The 16,386-nt window shown below is 39.0% G+C and overlaps 1 protein-coding gene across 1 annotated transcript in view; it reads left to right on the forward strand.

Moving 5' to 3' along the window:
- Positions 1-16,386, forward strand: part of Hat1 (histone acetyltransferase 1) — a 42,581-nt gene that overhangs the window by 5,744 nt on the left and 20,451 nt on the right. The window contains exons 3-4 of the mRNA XM_005346558.3: positions 11,842-11,917; positions 15,143-15,263. Of these exons, the coding sequence (XP_005346615.2) occupies positions 11,842-11,917; positions 15,143-15,263 (197 nt within the window). The remainder of the gene's footprint in view (positions 1-11,841; positions 11,918-15,142; positions 15,264-16,386) is intronic.

Consider the following 16,386-nt stretch of genomic DNA (forward strand, 5'->3'; position numbering starts at 1 on the left):
TACAGAGCTAGTTCCAGGACAGGCTCCAAAGCCACGGAGAAACCCTGTCTCGAAAAACCAAAATAAATAAATAAATAAATAAATAGATAAATAAAAATAGACTCAAGGCAGTGTCTTATAGTTCCCTGTAAAATTAAAATATATAAATTACATATTTTCAACATATAGTGACACAGAATATACTTTACAAAAGGGAGGGTTGGGTAAGTATAGTGAGGAAATACTGGACCAAAGAAAAACTGAAATTAGCAGGGCAAACTCCAAATCCTAACGTGTTTGATGTCACAGGGTTCTTGAGATCTCCCACTCTTTTCAGCTTTGTTGACTGCAAAAACAAAAACAAAAACTCTGTCTTTTGAGCTGGTTCAACATCCTCTGTGTAGCTCTCCTTAGCAAAAGATATCTCATGGCTCTTGCATCTCCAACATCTTGTGGTCTTCAACATAATCCAAGCTTCACTTTTATAACTTTCATATAATGACCTTTCTGGGTCTCAGCAGTATTCTTTAACCTTGAAGGACATTCCTTTCCACAGCTTCTATATTTTTGTTGAGGAAGCCAGAACACTTCACTAAAGCTGCTAAGTTCTGCTGCCAGGCTGGAACTTGCCCCCCTCCTTGAATTATATTTGTATAAGCTTTGACTTGGTGCTTTCCTTTGTTGAATAACACGTTGGAAGCTTAGCTGGGTGGGGTCTTGTCCTGGGGGCATGCTTTAGCTAGGGTTTCTATTCCTTTGAAGAGACATAATGACCACGACAACTCTTATAAAGAAAGCATTTAATTGGGGTGGCTTGCTTACAGTGTCAAAGGTTTTAGTCTGGGGGTGTAGCAGTATACCAGGCAGACATGGTGCTGGCTCCATCTTGGCTTGCAAGCAACAGGAAGTCGACTGAGACACTGGGCAGTATCCTGAACATAGGAAACCTCAAAGCCCACTCCCACAGTGACACACTTCCTCCAACAAGACCCATTCCAGCAAAGCCATACCTCCTAATTGTGCTGCTCCCTATGAGATTATGGAGGCCGAATACATTCAGACTACCACAGGGCACCACTTCTTTATTCCATTTCTCCTTAAGCCCTTTCTTAAATTTCATATCTCTTTGAGCACAGGATTTGACTCCAACATTAAAATTTCATGGTATTCTTTTTCTCCTCAAACTACATTTTTTGTTCCATTTTCTCTTTTTCATTGTAGATCTGCATAATCATCACTAATAACCATGTGACATAGCCAATACTAGGCTGTCTTGAAATCTCTGCCATTGCCATTAATCAAAAAACTTCAATTTAGCCTCCAGCAGTCTTAAGACAATGGCAAAATGAAGCCATGTTTCTTTGCCAAAATATTACAAGAATAGTCTCTAGCCAAGTTGCTAATGTTGGTCCCTTCAGAAACCTCTTGAGCCGGGGCTTCCGTATTCTACATTGCTCTCAGCACTGCTTTCTTCCAACTCTTCCATTAGGATGCTCCATTTAGCTCTGCTTAAAGCAGTCAACAACTTTCTTAGTTCAAAGTCCCAGAAGTCCGCATTGTTCAACAAGCAGCATGGTCAGGCCTGTCACAGGAATATCCCAGGCCCTGGTGTCAACTTCTGTTTTAGTTTCTTTTCTTTTGCTAAGAGACATCATGACCAATGTTAGGCAGCTGTGGAGATGCTGGATGTTTTAAGAGGCTTAGTCTGACCATGTTTATTCACAGTGAGTAAATACTGTCACCCATGTGTATGGATGGCCAAGATACCAACAGAGGAAGATGGGATGGGCAGAAATGATTTCTGTAGTCTGCAAGGGAAACTGGGAAATGTAGTCTTTCAGTGGGAAACTATCATTTCTAACTCAGAAGATATTGAGAATGTCTGGCAGGGGTGTTGTAGCTGTTTTTTGCTGAGGAGGGTCTTTGTCAGTGGGGGGGAATAGATCTGAGTCCATTAAAGAAGGGATCCTCTGGTAATGTGCCGGGGGTTAACTTGATCGGTTGCAGTGTGCCATCATGTGTCTGTGAAGAGATTTGGAAAATTATTATTAGAGAACTATAAGCGGATGATTTGGTTACAGCGTACAAATGAGATTTGCCAGGAAGGTTGAGGAATGGGGAGGAACAGAGGTGGGAGAAAGTAGGCAGAGTTGACTCGGGATGACAGTGGCTGCTCCTATTGCCAGATGAGCTATGGAAGTAGTAGGGAGCTACAGAGCGTTAAAGGAAGGGAACAGGAGAAAATAGAGGACTAATCAAAGAATTGCATCTGGCCTGAGGTGAAAGGGATGAAGGACCCTTTCAGCTAGAGTTTCCCTATAGCATCTACAAGATCTTTTTGCTGGTGTATTAAAAACACATAGAACTGTTGAGGGGTGCAAGCTATTGGGAAAACTTGGGTGGAACATTTTGTTTGGATAGTTTTTTTTTTTAAACCCACCCAAGCTCCCAAATAAATACACACGAAGTCTTATTACTTAGAAATGGCCGGCCTTAGCTCAACTTGTCCCGTCCCTCCTGTCCCGTCCCGTGTCCCCGTCATCCCCCCCCCCCCTTTTTCAAGACAGGGTTTCCCTGCATAACAGCCCTAGTTGTCCTGGAACTAGCTCTGTAGACCAGGCTGGCCTCAAACTAAGAGATCCGCCTGCCCCTGCCTCCTGCGTGCTGGGATTAAAGGCGTGCGCCACCACAGCCTGGCCTGCTTGACTCATTTCTAGCCAGTTTTTCTTATCTTAAATTACCCCACCTACCTTTTGGCTCTGGGCTTTTCCTTTTCTTACTTGGTAGGTGGCTGGCCCCTGACATCCTACTCTCTTGCTTTCTTGCTCCTCCTTTTTTCCAGAGTTCTCTTTCTACTTATACTCTCTGCCAGTCAGCCCCGTCTATCCTTTCTCCTGCCTTGCTATTGGGCTGTTCAGCTCTTTATTAGATCATCAGGTGTTTCAGACAAAGAATCACAGCTTCCCAGAGTTAAACAAATGCAGCATAAACAAAAGCAACACATCTTTACATTGTTAAACAAATGTTCCAGAGCATAAACAAATGTAACACACCTTAAAATAATACTCTACAACAGGTGGAGGATGTAGTTCAGTAAGTAAAACATTTAAAAGACCGAATAAAAATGTAAGTATGAGGGGGCTGGAGAGATGGCTCAGTGGTTAAGAGCATTGCCTGCTCTTCCAAAGGTCCTGAGTTCAATTCCCGGCAACCACATGGTGGCTCACAACCATCTATAATGAGGTCTGGTGCCCTCTTCTGGCCCACAGACATACACACAGACAGAACATTGTATACATAATAAATAAATTTAAAAAAAAAACAAAAAAAATGTAAGTATGAGGATAATGAGGAAAGGAGTGAGCAAGAGGATGAACCAAAATGGGAGAGAACCAGAGCCCATACATACGAGGCTTGTGGTTGAAATCTGGTCCCTGTCTGTAGGCTTCATTTCAAACCAGTTAGGATGTGTTGGTTTTGAAGCAGCATGTTCATGGAGGAGAGCACAAATCCCATCCCAGGAGTTATATCTGGTCCTTTTTAATTGTGGAGTACTGCAGCAATCAAGGAGTTGAGCTGGTCCTGAAAGATGTTAAGCTGATCTGAGCTGGTGAGGGGAGTAATTGATGCAAAGAAGGCTTCCGTCCAGCTGTTTTAGTTCTGAGTCCCCAAAACAGTATCCAGAGTGGCAAGAAAAGGGATGAGTTGGATGGCCCAATTAGTCCCCTTTTAGAGGTCACCCAAATTGCTTTTAAGGGTTTGGGAGCATTTCAATAACTGCTTCAAGGCTGACGGAAGAGTGATGGGAGCAGCAGTTAAGAGTGCTTCAAAAGAGGGTCCCTCAAGGGCCATGATGAAAGTTAACAGTTGGCAAAGATCCAGGGCATAAGTCATGTACAACTTTGTGGAGACACAAAGTTATACGAGGAAACCGTCAAGATTAGCATGAGTTAAATGCAGTTAGTAGAACTGGCCGGGCCAGGCGGTTGTGGTGCACACATTTAATCCCAGCACTCGGGAGACAGAGGCAAGAGGATCTCTGTGAGTTCGAGTCCAGCATGGTCTACAAGAGCTAGTTCCAGGATAGGCCAGGCCAGGCCAGGCCAAGCCAAGCCAAGCCAAGCCAGGCCAACCCTGTCTACAAAACAAAACAAAAAAGAACTGGCTGGACCATGCACCAGAATTCTGTAGGTAGTAGGGTAGCTAATTAGCTGTGTGTTTACATCAGACTTCTGCCTAAGTAACAAGCACCTGGAAGCATTTGTAAAAGAAGTCAATTAAACCTAGCAGCATTCAGGGAATGAATTTGAACAGAAAGTATCTAAATGATATTCTTTGCTTTTGCATATGATATACTCTGTATATTTGTCTTAAATATTAACAGTACTATTTAATAAACAAAAACATCTTAAGTAAAACAAATATTTTTGGTTAGAAACAATCTGATAAGGTTAACATTTTTTAAATTTGGGATTATTACTTTAAATGACCATATCTACTATTTGAAAACATGACAATACATTTTTGTTAACATCAAATTGTTATATTCCAAGAGACAATGAAATTGTATTTGTACTTCCCAAAAAAGAAATTATTTTTAATTTTCAGTTTAAAAAGTATACTTCTAGAGATAGTGTCTGCTTTATCAAGAATAAATGATTGGCTTTACAAAATTTTCTAAAATTAACCCTATTTAAAAGAACCCTTTAAAAATCTTTACATTTTCATTTTAAGCACTCAACCAGCAGTTGAAAGATGGAAGCAGTCATGTTAAATTTGTTTTTGTTTTCCTGAGACAGGGTTTTGCTTTGTAATCCTGACTGTCCTGGAACTCACTCTGTAGACCGGGCTGACCTCGAACCTAGAGATCCATCTGCTTCTGCCTTCTGAGTGCTGGGATTAAAGGTGTGTGCTACCACCACCAGGCTTTCATGTCAAATTTGTAGTAAGTAATATACATCATAGATTGAATTAATAAAGAAGGCTAAAGCTAACTCTTTACTCCTGCAAATGGACAAATCGGTCACCACATACCATCAGTAGTAAGCATATTTCTTAACATCATTCTATTTAAAAATTGTTTAGAGTCATAATTTATAAAGCAAAATAATCAAATTAAACGAGCTTTAATAAATATTGGTTTTTGGAATGTCATAGAAAACATCCACAGACATCACTACTAAAGCCTGTGTACTTCTTGTAGGCTTTAAGGTAAGAGTTCAGGCATTGGTCCTGGAGTGCTGTCTGGGTAAAAAGTAGATTATAGTCTTGATCACCACAGGTGAGCTCAGGTTGGAGAGAATCTCCAAGTCATCTCCTAAAGAACACAAAGGCTTGGGATATCAATAGAATCTTTTTGTTGACTCTACAGATACAACACCAACTCTAAAAGACATTGCTTGGATATTCTGAATAACTTTCCAAAGCTGTAAGTTTAATGATAGAGTATCTGACATTCTCCTTTAATGAGGGAACATGGATGGTTAGGGTATAGACCCTGGAATTAGTTTTTGCTGAGAGGAAGAATTGAATGACAGGGTAAAGGGCATGACTAATTGAACTAGTATGCAGGTCTTATATCAGTCAGGTAGTAGGCTTATGCATAAGGTTCCCCTGTTCACAGCATTCTCATATGTCAGTTCAGAAGACATTGATGGCAGAATAGTTGCTTTTTGCCTCTGAGATATTTAGGATATGGGTGTAGACTCTGAGATCCTCTATAAGGCAAGAGAATCCATTCCTCTTGTCATATGAGACATAGGAGTAATTTATCTTTACATAAGGAGGATGTTTGTTTTGATTGGCCTTTAAAGCCAGAGATGGTCAGACCTTGCAATTGGAGCTGGTCAGGTAGTCAGAGGCAGAAGCCCCGACTTCAGGCAGGTCTTATTTCCTGTGCATCATGTAAGGAGGCTAACCTGCAACTTAACTCTAGTGGGATGCTTCTCCATCCAGAGAAACTTGTCCTCTATCCAAGGGAACTGTTAGAGTCCGTGGGCCCCAACACAGATAACTATTTTCCCTAACTGGACTGGTACGGAGTCAGGAGGAATAATCAGACACAGCTTACACGGTCATCATGGAAGGGCATCTCAGGCTTCTTCCTCCTGAAGATCTCCCCGTGTTTATTATCCAAACAGCTTTTATACCAACACATAAAATGAGCAGGAAAATACCTGTCCCCTAGGTAACCAGGTGAATGGTGGCTTGTCATGTCTGCATCTACCTGTCTGCTGTGTATGCTAGCTGTCACGTAGGCTTGAATCAGCATCTCTATAAGGCATCCTCCAAATTACAAAGAAAAGAGCAACAACATCCTGACCTTTTGTTAGACAGAGACAGCATGTCTGCAGGGCTATGTGACCGCCTCAGATGGGGCCTATGGCTTTTGGGCCTGGCTGCCACACCATATAGAAATATGGGCCTACAAGGAACTACTTGAGCCTGGAAAATCTCCTGCCTTGCAAGTTGAATGAAAAGAAAGGACATGGCTGCTCCTAGGTATGGTGAAGGAGAAAGTTTATTATAGAGAAAAGGAAGAGAGCATAGCCAGAGTCAAAGACAGGGACATCTGAGAAAGTCCAGAGTAGACATGACCAGACTGAAATAGGCCATGAGGGGAGAAGGGAGAGAGGGGAACCAGGTGTAGCAACCAGGAGGCTAACGGTACAAAAGGGGCAGGTAACCAAACTGTCTAGATAGTATAGGAAAGAGCCTCTGGGGAAGGGCAGCCTAGCCTCTAGGTTGGAGAGTTCAGGAGTAGAGGGCAGGATATGTCAGCCATAGCCTGTAATAGGTAGCACTGAGGGGTATGGGAAAACTTGGAGGCCAGGTCTGCTTTGCTATGTTAAATAGGCACCTCAGCCATTTGTCCTGGTTTTGAAACTTTTAAAGTAATAATTTATTTAAATTTTACGTGCATTGGTGCAGGGTGTCAGATTCCCTGGAACTGAGTTACAGATAGGTGTGAGCTGCCATGTTAGTGTTGGGAAGTCCTTTGGAAGGGCAGCAGTGATCTTAACTGCTTAGCAATCTCTCTAGTCCCCTGGGTTTGAAACTTAACACAAGTATATTGTAAATTTAACTCATTTTACTCAAGCATTCAATCTTTTATAACCAATTTTTAAAATTATACATGATTTTGAACATTATTTTACATTAAATTTTTAAATTTAAACTTGTTTTGACTTACTTGTGTCAGGCTTAATTTTACATATTAATCTTAACATATACAGAATGTTGTATGATGGGAGGTAACAAGATATATGATGGGAAATAAAGAATTGGTCTCTCATTCCAAGCTTGTCCCTGTAAATAAATTACTTTTATATGTAGCATGACTGCAAACAGTTCTGAACACATTAAATAATTTGATCATTTATACAGTGACTGACCAATAACTTACATGTCTTGATTATCTTTAACAGTTTATAACAAGTTGTTCCTTCTTTTTGGTGATGGGGGAGGGTATTTCGAGACAGGGTCTTTCTGTGTAACTGACTGTCCTGGAACTCGCTCTGTAGACTAGGCTGGCCTCAAACTCAGAGATTCGTCTACCTCTGCCTTTCAATTGCTAGGTTTAAAGGTGTGTGCCACCACCTTTGGCCAAGTTGGTGCATTTTATAAAATTAGGGTTTTATAGTTTTTATTCTTATTAAGTTTGGAGTCTTAAAAATACTTGAATTAGCCAGTTGGTGGTTGCACACATCTTTAATCCCAGGACTTGGGATGTAGAGGCAGGCAGATCTCTGAGTTCTAAGCCAGCCTGGTCTACAGAGTGAGTTCCAGAACAAGTAGGCTGTTACACAGAGAAACCCTGTCTTGAAAAACTGAAAACAAACACAAAATAAAAATTCCTGAATTAGAAATCCTTTAGTATCAAAATAAACTTAAAACCATAACATAAATACTGTCCACAGAGAACCTGGGAACCTCATTTTTCTGGTTCTTTTATCAGTGCTTGTACTAAATGCCAGAAAAGGGAGATACAGGATAAACAGAGAATTCAGTGGATCTAGTTGTTTTATGGGTATTGCTTTAGTTGATTTATATATAGCATGTGGTCATTTTAACCAAGATGGTGGTGAAGTCACATGGCATGCCGTTTTTTTAACCTAAGAGAAGGGGTGGTTGAGTCACATGGATACCAAGATGGCAACAGATACATGGTTGTTACTTCAAGATGGACCTAGGCCATCAGCCACATGGTACTCCAAGGTGAGGCCATTAGGACCTCTTCTTAAACAAGTGTTGAATCTGAGTTACATACATGGTATTTTATAGCTAATTAAGTTATCTATACATTCTCTTAAAATTATACTCAGTGAACTTAATAATTCTAGCAAAAGCTTTAAAGATAATGAACAAAACCAAGAAATGAGGGGGACTCAAAGAGTTGTTGACAAGAAATTTCTGTCCCGTCCTGTCCTACAGCCATTCAGTCCTAAAGAAACAAACAGAGGTCTACATTAATTACAAACTGATTGGCCTATTAGATCAGGCTTCTTATTAACTAATTCTTACATCTGAAGTCCATAATTCATGTCTGTGTTAGCCATGTGGCTTGGTACCTTTTATCAGTGTGGCAGTCTCATCTTGCTTCCTCTTGGTCTGGTGACAACTGCAGACTCTCAGTCTTTCCTCTTCCCAGAATTCTCCTGTTTTCGTCGCCCTGCCTCTACTTCCTGCCTGGTCACCCCACCTATACTTCCTGCCTGGCTACTGTCCAATCAGTGTTTTATTAAAACAATATAAGTGACAGGGTACAAACCATTGTCCCACAGCACAGTTACCTTGCCATTTGTAACCTCTATGAGAAGCAGTGTAGTTCTCAGTTCTCATGCACAAAGTGTTTGTCCCTGGGCTGCTCTGTTTTGCTCTCCTCCCTGTCACAGAGTCAGGTAGCCTGCCTGACTCTGGGCAGAGACTTTGGAGGAAGCTTTTAAACAAACATGCTTGGGTCTGGGTCAGATGGGCCAAAATCCTACTCTAGAGCTAGCCTTCCCAGTAGAATAGGAGCAGCATGAAACAATAAGCCACACCGGGCTTATTTCAACATCTTAGTAACTTTCTGCCTGTTGGAGTAATATGTTCTGCTGAAATTCTAGAAAGGGCAAAACAAAGAGTAAAAATAAAAGTTACCCACAGATCTCTGTGAGTTCGAGGCCAGCCTGGTCTACCAAGGGAGTTCCAGGACAGGCTCCAAAGCTACAGAGAAACCCTGTCTCGAAAAACAAAAACAAAAAACAAAAAAAAAAAAAAAAGTTACCCACAGTTCATCACTAAATAACTCCTTTTGTATTATAGTCTGGGTATTTTTATCATGCATCACTTACATTTATTCTTCCTCTTTTATAAATTGAGTCTATAGTATCATGGACAACTTATTTGCTTGCTGTTCTACCATACCTGCATTTAAAGACTTAAAAATATTAGTGTGTCTGTTATCCTAGAGTTTGTCCATGTGTGTTCATTCATGTCATTCTCAACCTTAAACTTGTTTGTTTGGGTTTTTTTTTTTGAGCCAAATTGAAGCGTTATTAAAATATTAAATACTGACTACCCAAATGGACTTTAGCCAGGACCTTTCCTGTAACTCTCCCAGCTGACTGGCCCTGAGACATGAATTGTTGGGCTTTTGTGAACCAACCTTAAACTTCTTACTGATTAAGCTACATCCCCAGCCCTTTTCTGATTTCAACATTTGACTGTATGTGCTTGAGTGTGTATTTATGGTGAATTATTTGAAATTAGCTTTTTGCACATACTTGTCATACTTGTTATAGTATGTTTCCTCCTACAAATGTCTTCATATGTTCATATAATCATGCCATTATCAGAGCTAATATGTAATTTATAGGTTTCTCTGGCTATCCTCAAGTTCCTTTATTTAAAAAAAATGGACTGGAGAGGTGGCTTAGCTGTTAAAAACTGGGCTCACAACCAGGACATCAAAAAGGTTTTTAAGGCAGGATCTAGTCAAGGGTACTTTATTTATTTGCATTTATTTTTCTTTGTGTGATGCTGAGAACTGATTTAAGACCTTGCTCTCAATAGACAACACTTCAGCTCTGAGCTGCACTCTAGTCCCTGCTCTGCATTGGGTTGTAATTTAATCTCCTTTTTCTTAGAACTGTTGATCTTTCCTATGTACAGGGTCATTAGTTTATTTGAGAGAACAAAGTCAGTGTGTAGAATTACTAGACAAATCTACATTCTGAATTTGCCTTACCTGTGTTTTCTTGAAACTTACTTCTCTGCCCTGTATTTTCTTTAAGTTATAAAATTTAAAAATTGAAGCCAGGCAGTAGTGGTACATGCCCGGTATTTGGGAGGCAGAGACAGGTGGATCTCTCTTGAGTTTGAGGTCATCCTGGTCTACAGAGTGAATTCCAGGACAGCCAGGGCTGTTACATAGAGAAACCCTGTCTCAAAAAAAACAAACAAACAAAAATGTTTTTTAATTGAGTAGGTTTAGGAAAAGGTAAGAAAGCTTCATGAGTCATCAATGATGTTGGTCTTTCCCACAGTGAGTGATATTAAGTTTAATGTTTTGAAAAGGCGGCTATCAGAGTTAAAGTTCCCTCTTCTGTAAAGTAGTGATCTTCTAGGTGACAGTTTGCATGCAGTGAATGACTTTGACCATGAAGAATGCCTACTTAATAGGCAGAGGCAGGTAGAGCTCTGAGTTTGGGGTCAGTCTGGTCTACTGAGTGAGTTCCAGGACATCCTGGTAGAGAGTGAGTTCTAGGACAGCTGGGGCTACATACACAGAGAAACCTTCTAAGGAAAAAAAAAAGGAAAAGAAGGAAAGAATAAAGAAACATTAGTGCTGTTACTCTTCTACCAAATATTTTCCCTCTTACATATTCATAAAAGTACTAGAGATATATGTGAGTATCATTCCAACATTATTTTATTTGCTTGCTTGTTTTGCAGTGTAGGGATTGTACTCAGGATCTCTTGGTCATACTAGGCGCTGAGCTGTGTCCCTAGGCTCATGCAGCATAATTTTTAATTTAAAAAAGATTTATTTTATTTGTATGATTGTATTACCTTCATGTATATATATGTACTACATGTGTGCTTGGTTCTTGAAGAAGGGATAGGATTCCCTGTAGTTGGAGTTAGCAGACAGTTGTAATCTACTTTCTTGTTGCTGAGAATTGAACCCAAGTTCTCTAGAAGGGCAGCAAGTCTTAAATGATAAGACATCTTTCCAGCCTCCAAGCAGTATTATTTTTAAGAGGAGAAAGCAACAATAAAAAATTAAATGTCATCTCGCAGTCAAAAACCAATGACAGTGGCTGATGAAATGGCTTAAACTGGATAAGCCTGATGATCTGAGTTCAAGCCTCACAAGTCAAATAAAGTGGAAGGAGATAACCAACTGTGTAGTGGTCTCTGACTGCAGTACATGCACAGTGATAGCATTCTCTCTCTCTAATGATGGCATGTTAGGGACATATCAAGCTTAGGTTATTCTTGTTAGACTGTTTTGTACAGTATTGTGTTCATTTCCTATGTTGTGTAGTTTTACTTATCTCAGAGTATCCTTTTGGGTTTGTTTTCCCAAACAATTATTAAATTTTTTATTGCGTATAAAATATAGAAAAATAAAATCTAAATCATGTTTTTATTGTACAGTGTCTCAACTTTAGAATAAATAGGGTTTTGATGCTGAAGTTTTAGTATCATCAAGCTTTCAGGGTTCACCAGTTTCTTGAGAATCTAGTGTAATCATGTAAAGAGAAGAAATATTTTAAGTAAGAACAATATTAGTAGTGTCCTAACTATAGTACAGTTCTTGAAACAGAAATGTTTGTTACCTTTCATGTCTGTTTATTTTATTTTTTTGAACAGTTCGTTTTCCTGAAGATCTTGAGAATGATATTAGAACTTTCTTTCCTGAATATACCCATCAGCTCTTTGGGGATGAGTAAGTAACATATTTGCCAAATTAATGTGTCTAAAAGCAAGAAACTATTTTGTCTTTTAAAGTTAGATTTTATTTTTTTACTCTCATTTTTTCATGTAGTTTATCTTAAAAATATTAGAACAATAGTTTATGCATTGAGCACCATGTATGTAATACCTACTGTTTACTACTATAAACTTGTATTTTTAATTCTCACTGTATTGTATTTGTTACTTTGTGTTTTGGTGGGATTGAACAGTTGCCTAAGGACATAAAAATGCTGGAGTTCTGAGTCAGATAATCCAGGACTCAAATTTATCATTACTATTTTTTAGTTTTACCTCTTGTGATACTATTTCCAGTATAGCATAACCCCCAAAATTATAAAGTTCCAGGTATTACTCAATGATTAAGTAAGCAATTCAAGAAATTTATATGTGTATGTGTGTGCACACACATGTACATAGGAGTGCACAGAAGAGGAGGATGTTGGTATCCTACTCCGTCACTCTGTACTTCATTCCTTTGAGACAGGGTCTCTAATGAAACCTGGAGCTAGGCCAATGGCAGCAGGTGCCGGCTGTTCTCCTTTGTCTACTCCCCACAACACTGGAGTTACAGGCACATGCACGGAGGGAGACCTGGCTTTTTATGTGGGTTCTGTGATTTAAGCGTAGCTCATTAAGCTTATGTAACAAATGCTCTTTCCCATTAAGCCATCATCTCAGACCCTAAAAACAACTTGAAAGATATGTCCTGGGACTAGGCAGTGGTGGTGCACACCTTTAATGCCAGCACTCTGGAGGCAGAGACAGGTGGGTCTCTGTGAGTTTGAGGCCAACCTGGTCTACAAATTGAATTCCAGGATGGCCAGGGCTACACAGAAAAACCCTATCTTGAACACCCCCCACCAAAAAAACAAAAACAAAAAGAAAAAAAAATAAGTCCTAGGATATCCGGCAATTTTCTTTGATTCCCTAAATCATATATATGTTAATGTAGTCAGTTTTTTTCCTTATTTAGAAAGTTGAAATAAATAATTTAATGAACACTGATTTCTTCATTTGGATTCAGCTCTTAACTAGTTTTTGTCTTGTTTTTTGTTTTAAGGTAGAATCTCATGTAGCCCATGTTGTCTTCAAACTTGCTCTGTAGTAGTGGCCAGCCTTGAACTCATTGTTCCCCAAGGAACTGTTTTGTTGGAGCCAGGAAGGATATTTGAACACAGTTAATATTTAAAATATTTTTGTTCATGGCATTTTCCTCTATATATCATTGATATTTATTTGATGCGTTCATTTTATTTCTTTTTGTTGTTTTGTTTTTTGAGACAGTTTCTTTTTGTAGCCCTGGCTGTTCTGGAACTAGCCTTGAACTCAGAGATCCACCTGTTTGCCTCTTCAGTGCTGGAATTAAAGGCGTGTGCCATTGGCCAGGCTCTTAATTCTTAATTAAATGGTTTTTTTGTTTTGTTTTGTTTTTTGTTTTTCGAGACAGGGTTTCACTGTAGTTTTAGCGCCTGTCCTGGAACTAACTCTTGTAGACCAGGCTGGCCTCGTACTCATAGAGATCTGCCTGCCTCTGCCTCCCGAGTGCTGGGATTAAAGGCATGTGCCACCACCGCCCGGACAATTAAATGTATTTTTAAATTGAAAAGGTTTCCCCATGGAGCAAATTTTAGTATATTTTTAATTAATGTATCAGATTAGGCATTTTATGAATTTTTAAATAGCAATAACCAAATCTTATTATATATAGACTCTAAAATATCAATGTTTCTTATTTTTAACAGGTTTTTATAATTATAAAAATATTTTCCTTTGGATTTTTTAAAGTGAGATATTTATTGTGCTTTTACCTTTTTTCTATTAAAAAATTATCTCTTCTAGGGCTGAGAGTATAGTTCAGTGGTAGACTGATTCCTGTCCAGAAAGCAAACTCTCTTCAGCTATAGCTCAGTGGATGAAATCTAGTTTCTAAATATTGCTTCTTAATGGCTTCCACATTCGTCTGTTTGATTTGTGTAGTGTCACTGCAGGTAGTGTGCTCATACAACGTTATTCTCAGTTGGGCAGGTAGCAGTCATGACGGTGATGATCCTGTCCTTACGACCCGAGCATGGCACAGTCCTCGTGCTAGACTCATTGCCACTCCTTTCTTCTTCTCAGAAAATCGCTGGAATGAACATATTTTAATAGCCTAGGCAGAATTCTAGCTAGGATTGTTTCTTACGAGTACTCTCTTTTTTTTAAGAATTTGTTTTTTAGGGGCTGAGGTGATGACTCAGCAGTTGAGAGTGAATTTACTGCTTTTTCAAAGGACCCAGTCTAAGTTCACTTTCCAGCACTTAATGTTGGCAGCCTTTAACTCCAGCTTCAAGGTACCCAATGTCTTCTCCTGGCCTTTTGGGGTACTACACTCACAGCCATGTGTGTACACATAGCTACACACAAATAAAAAAAATAAATCAACCTAAAAAAAGTAAAAGAATTCATTTAAAAAATAGAAATAAAAGCCAGCTTTACTGTGATAAATTGCATCCATATCATCAATTTTAGATGTTTTTATTACTCTCACCAAAAAACCCTTTCCACTTTGAGTCTCTGCAGTCCCAGACAGAAAGTAACTACCCTCTGTTTATAGATTCATCTGATCCAGATATTTAGAATTCAGTTTCCCTTCCCCAAGATTCTTCAAAGGGAATACCATCAGTGCTTTATGATTGTAGAGTTCAGAGTTGGAGTTCACAGAAGGGGTGGGTGTTATCATTACTTTGAACAGCTGTGGACACTAGTGATAAAGCAAACGGTAAGCTGAAAGGACCTGCTCATGGCTGCATGTTTGCCTAGCTAGGTCTTAGTTTAATGCTACTTACCTCATTTGAAATGCCTTCTAGTTAATAACAGCAGCCGTAGCAGGCATAGTAACAGTGGGAGTGATGTCTGACAGTCCTTAGGGTGTGCCAATTACTTAACATGCTCATTGAACCCAACAGCTTTCCTGAGTTAGGCACCTTGATTCTCTTCTTTTACATGAAGCTGAGTAAAGTATCATTGTGAATGTTCATTTCCTTTAATTTTTTTTTTTGATTTTTGAGATTCCTTTAATTTTTTAAACAAGCAAATATAGTTTAACTTCACAGGCAATTTTAAGATTTTAAATTTGTTTATATGTGTATAGGTAATACATTTTGATGACTTGGCAAAAATTCATTTTGGCTGATTTTGCTTTTGCTTTTCATCTCAGTGAAACTGCTTTTGGTTACAAGGGTCTGAAGATCCTGCTGTACTATATTGCTGGTAGCCTGTCAACAATGTTCCGTGTTGAATATGCATCTAAAGTTGATGAGAACTTTGATTGTGTGGAGGTAAGAAGAGAAATACATATATTTTAACTTTTCCACTTGCGTATAAGAGAGGTCTTAAGTGTTAAGGCTCTAAAGAGGAGAAACTGCAATGCCATCGCTTCAGAATCACCCTTTCAGATACAGGCAATGTTTGCTGGTCTCTTCTCTAACCTTGTAGCCATACCCCTGAGTCCGTTCATCTCCTGGGTGAACCTTCTCTAAGAAAACCTTTACTTCGATGAGCAGAGCTTTCTTTACTGGCTTTTGTTTTGATTGTAAACGTGCAAGTTAACAGCTTTCTGAAGGCCTTTTATTTATTTTAACTTTTGGCTTTTATTTTATTTATTTATTTATTTATTTATTTATTTATTCTTGTATAGCATTAGCAGTCCTAGAACTTGATCTGTAAACCAGGCTGGCCTCAAACTCACAGCAATCCACCTGCCTCTGCCTCCTGAGTGCTGGGATTAAAGGCATGCACTACCACCACCCAGCTTAACTTCTGGTTTTTATCCTGTTGATTATATTATATGTTTTTTTTCTCCCATGTTCTTTGCTCTTTAGCTGTCAATTAAGTATCATTAACAACTACATAAAAATAGTATATTGGTGTGTTTAATGAAATGATGTATAATGTCTATACAGCATGAAAGAAACCTGAAATAGTTAATTTTTAGAAAATTTTTGATTGACACATATTTTTATATATTTATGGGGTATAGCATAGTATTTCAGTACATGCATACAAACAATGTGTAATGGTCAGTGCAGAATAACTGATATATCACCTCAAATACCTATCAAGAAATAGTCACAGGTTGGGCATATGACTTAGAGGTTAAGAGCACTGGCTGCTATTTCAGAAGACTGGGGTTGCATTCCTATCACTCTCAAGGCAGCTCAGGATGATCTGTAACTATAGTTCGAAGAGATCTGACACCATTTTCTGATCTCTGAGAGCAGGCACACACTGTATACATACACACATATACATTCAGACAAAACACCCATATGCAGAACAATAATAAAATAATTATTTTTAAAAGGAAAGGTCAGGGCTGGAGAGATGGCTCAGAGGTTAAGAGCATTGCCTGCTCTTCCAAAGGTCCTGAGTTCAATTCCCAGCAACCACATGGTGGCTCAC

The sequence above is a fragment of the Microtus ochrogaster genome, chromosome 4, assembly GCF_000317375.1.
Source record: "Microtus ochrogaster isolate Prairie Vole_2 chromosome 4, MicOch1.0, whole genome shotgun sequence".
Classification (NCBI taxonomy): Eukaryota; Metazoa; Chordata; class Mammalia; order Rodentia; family Cricetidae; genus Microtus; species Microtus ochrogaster.